The 3,139-nt window shown below is 39.9% G+C and overlaps 1 protein-coding gene across 1 annotated transcript in view; it reads right to left on the minus strand.

The window, feature by feature from the left end:
• LOC118420046 (transcription initiation factor TFIID subunit 1-like) overlaps window positions 1–3,139 on the minus strand; it is a 28,773-nt gene that overhangs the window by 20,724 nt on the left and 4,910 nt on the right. The window contains exons 5-7 of the mRNA XM_035826752.1: window positions 1,677–2,019; window positions 1,234–1,299; window positions 953–1,050 (exon numbers count right to left, since the gene is read on the minus strand). Of these exons, the coding sequence (XP_035682645.1) occupies window positions 953–1,050; window positions 1,234–1,299; window positions 1,677–2,019 (507 nt within the window). The remainder of the gene's footprint in view (window positions 1–952; window positions 1,051–1,233; window positions 1,300–1,676; window positions 2,020–3,139) is intronic.

A 3,139-nucleotide genomic window follows, 5' to 3' on the forward strand; every position in this document is an offset into this window, starting at 1 on the left:
CTACTTGGTATTAACGCGAACGGGCTCCCTCATTCAGGACTACACCCCAAGCCTCCTCGGGGCGCTTCTCCAAGGTTCACCGGGGGACAAACACAAGTCTGACTAGTGTCAGTAGTGAAATGTACTCAATAGGTGTGAAATAGTGAGTACTATCGTGGAACTCTACTTAATCTTTTGACATCTGTTTGACGACTTATCAGTTGTTCTTGTTCTTCCAGTTCTTCCAAAGCTGTGAAATTTGCATACTGACACATTGATCGCCCGTTGGTGCCTTTCACACATTATAAGATTTTTGCCACTACTGTATCAGAAATTACTTTATCAGAAAACATACTCATTTACCATGAAAGTGATGCTATATACTATAGTCTACCTTGAGTAAAGTTGAAGAAGAGACCCTATTGTGGTAGTCTTGAGTGAACATTGTAGACACAAGTAGGCTTGTGTGTAGTTGTTAATGAGTTAGTAGATTTGCATTAATACTAAATAAAATCATTGTTTATCATAAAAAGTATTGCTGTTTCCTATATCTTAGTATCATTTGAGTTTGGATTGGAGCTGGTCCTAGGGCCAACTCCGATCGGGGTCTCTCCTAGTAGAATCGCCGATTCTCCTAGGAGAGATCCTGATTGCAGTCTGTTTCCAATATCTTAGCATCATTTGAGTTTGGATCGGAGTTGGCCCTAGGAGAGACTCCGATCGCAATCTATACTAGTAGAATCGTCGATTCTCCTAGGAGAGATCCTGATTGCAGTCTGTTTCCAATATCTTAGCATCATTTGAGTTTGGATCGGAGTTGGCCCTAGGAGAGACTCCGATCGCAATCTATACTAGTAGAATCGTCGATTCTCCTAGGAGAGACCCCGATCGGAGCTGGCCCATGCAGAAAAAAGTATTTTGAGCGCTGGAAACTTAAGTTGTATCTTGTGAGATGTCAGTAAAATGCCCATACCTGTGGGTCCCAGATGATGTCATCTTCCCAGTTCCCATACACCAGCTCAGGGTTTTCCACAGGGAACAGTGAGTACCACAGCTGCTCATCATCTGGGTCTGAAGCCAACAAGGAACTTGCTGAGAATATATCAATATCTTAAAGACACAATCACACACTTGGTATTGAATGATAGATATTGAGACATAAGAGGGTTGGTTCAATACTTATTGCAATGGGTGGTTCAGCAAAGGTTTTTTGAAGGCTCAAATATAACATGGATTGGCCCTAACATCACTCACCTTGCTGGTTCTTTCCAGACGATGTGGAGGGTATACTGTTTGGGAGAGTCACATTGATGTTCAAACCTGTAATGACAATGAAAAACAATACAGGCATGAAATAGTCACTTTCACATCAATCTGTCCCAATCTAGTGTTAACTTTGCAACTTTTATTATGCTCTTTAATTTATTTATCCATTCTTCTCAAAATGGGTGGGTAGCCCCTACAACTTTTGAAAGTACAAAGTGAATTTTTAACAAAGAGGATTTGCAATGTATTAATATCTGAATATATATGCCTCCTCAGAGGAGAGGTTTTTGAAGAAAACAAAACTTGGGATCAGTGGTTAGTCCAGCTGACTGTTATGATTTTCTCCCTTCAGAAAACAGTACATGTTTCATTAGTAAGATTAGTAAGGAGTTGTTTGGTATTTTTAAGACCTGCATATTCCCCTTCCGTACCTTGTTGCGAGCTGAAGGACTGAGCAGTCCTACTGGTACTAGTTGGGATCCATCCTGCCATAGCTGCAGATTTAGACTGCAGTACTTTATCCTTGATCTGTTCCCCGTCCCACACTATATCATCCTCCCAGGACCTCTGTGCCACCATGTAGAAATACTCCTCCTCTGGAAACTCAGACTTTGGGACCACCTCTGCTTCTTCAGAGGTCTCCATGTCTTCTGGCTGATCTTCTGTCTTCTCTGTGGGTTCTTCTTTCTGGGGTTCAGGTTCGGAGGGCTTGGGGGGTTCTTTGGACTCTTCTCTTTCATCATCACCTTCATTGCCACTGTCACTGTCAGAATTCTGAAATAGGTGCATAACATGTATGTGGCCTCTTTCTGTAAATATTGACCATTGTAAAATTCTAATTGATATAACACACTCACACACTACATCAATTCTGCAGAATTTTCTACACACAGCAATACTCTATTTTAGTTACCTAGGTAAAAATGCATGTATGTTACAATTTCAGCTTAACTGACATAATTGTGCAAAGCAAAGTCAGTAATACTGTTTGAATTTGTACCAATTGATAACAAGTAGTTTTTAGTCTTTTTATTAGGATCTATAGAGAGTTACAAAAAACATGATTGGCAGCCCTTTATGTTCATATCCTAATTGGACAAGAGTCAGATGTCTGAGATAGCATTATCCATAATCTTCAGCGCCAACATTGACAAGGGGACGCGATAGTGAATCATAGGAGCCGATGCAACTTGATTGGAAGAGGCGTTTATTCCATGATGCTCATTCAAGTACAGCCATGATAGAAGAGAGCGAAGAGGATCATGGGATCCCTGACAGTGAAGGCAGTGACGTCACTAACTCATTAACATTACCCAATGGCGTGATTTCTCTTTATCTTCTTATCTCTCTTTCTCCTTTTTACCAAGTTATCATGTACTAACAACTGTGGAGAACAATGGAATACAATGTCTAAAAAAAACAGAGCTTGTTGTCGTAATAAAATGGTATAAATACTATAAATCTGCAAGGTGGGCATTAACAATGGTGAGGTCCATGAAGTAATCCCCTTAACAATACTTTGGAAATCTAGATCTAATGAAAAGACAGATATAACATTACAAAATACATGAAGAAAATTGTTGACTAATGAGGTAAGGTTTGTTAAACACAATATGAGAGATAACATGTAACATCAGATTGTGAATACATTACGGACAAATGAAGGTAACAGTTGAACTGAAATAGATTGTCAATGTTTTTCTGTGAGACAATGTCTAGCTACCATAAAGGGAAAATACAATATCGATTATCTGCAGAAGAAAGAAAAAAAAATACTGGTAAAGCAGAGTTCTGTTTGGGCAAAGTTCGTGACTGTCAAAGTTCTGTGACTCTCTTGGCCGGAGGTGTTAACAGTTACAGTTCGGCGTGAGCGATGTTCTTCTCGGCTGGAGCA

This window comes from Branchiostoma floridae, chromosome 7 (genome assembly GCF_000003815.2).
Source record: "Branchiostoma floridae strain S238N-H82 chromosome 7, Bfl_VNyyK, whole genome shotgun sequence".
Classification (NCBI taxonomy): Eukaryota; Metazoa; Chordata; class Leptocardii; order Amphioxiformes; family Branchiostomatidae; genus Branchiostoma; species Branchiostoma floridae.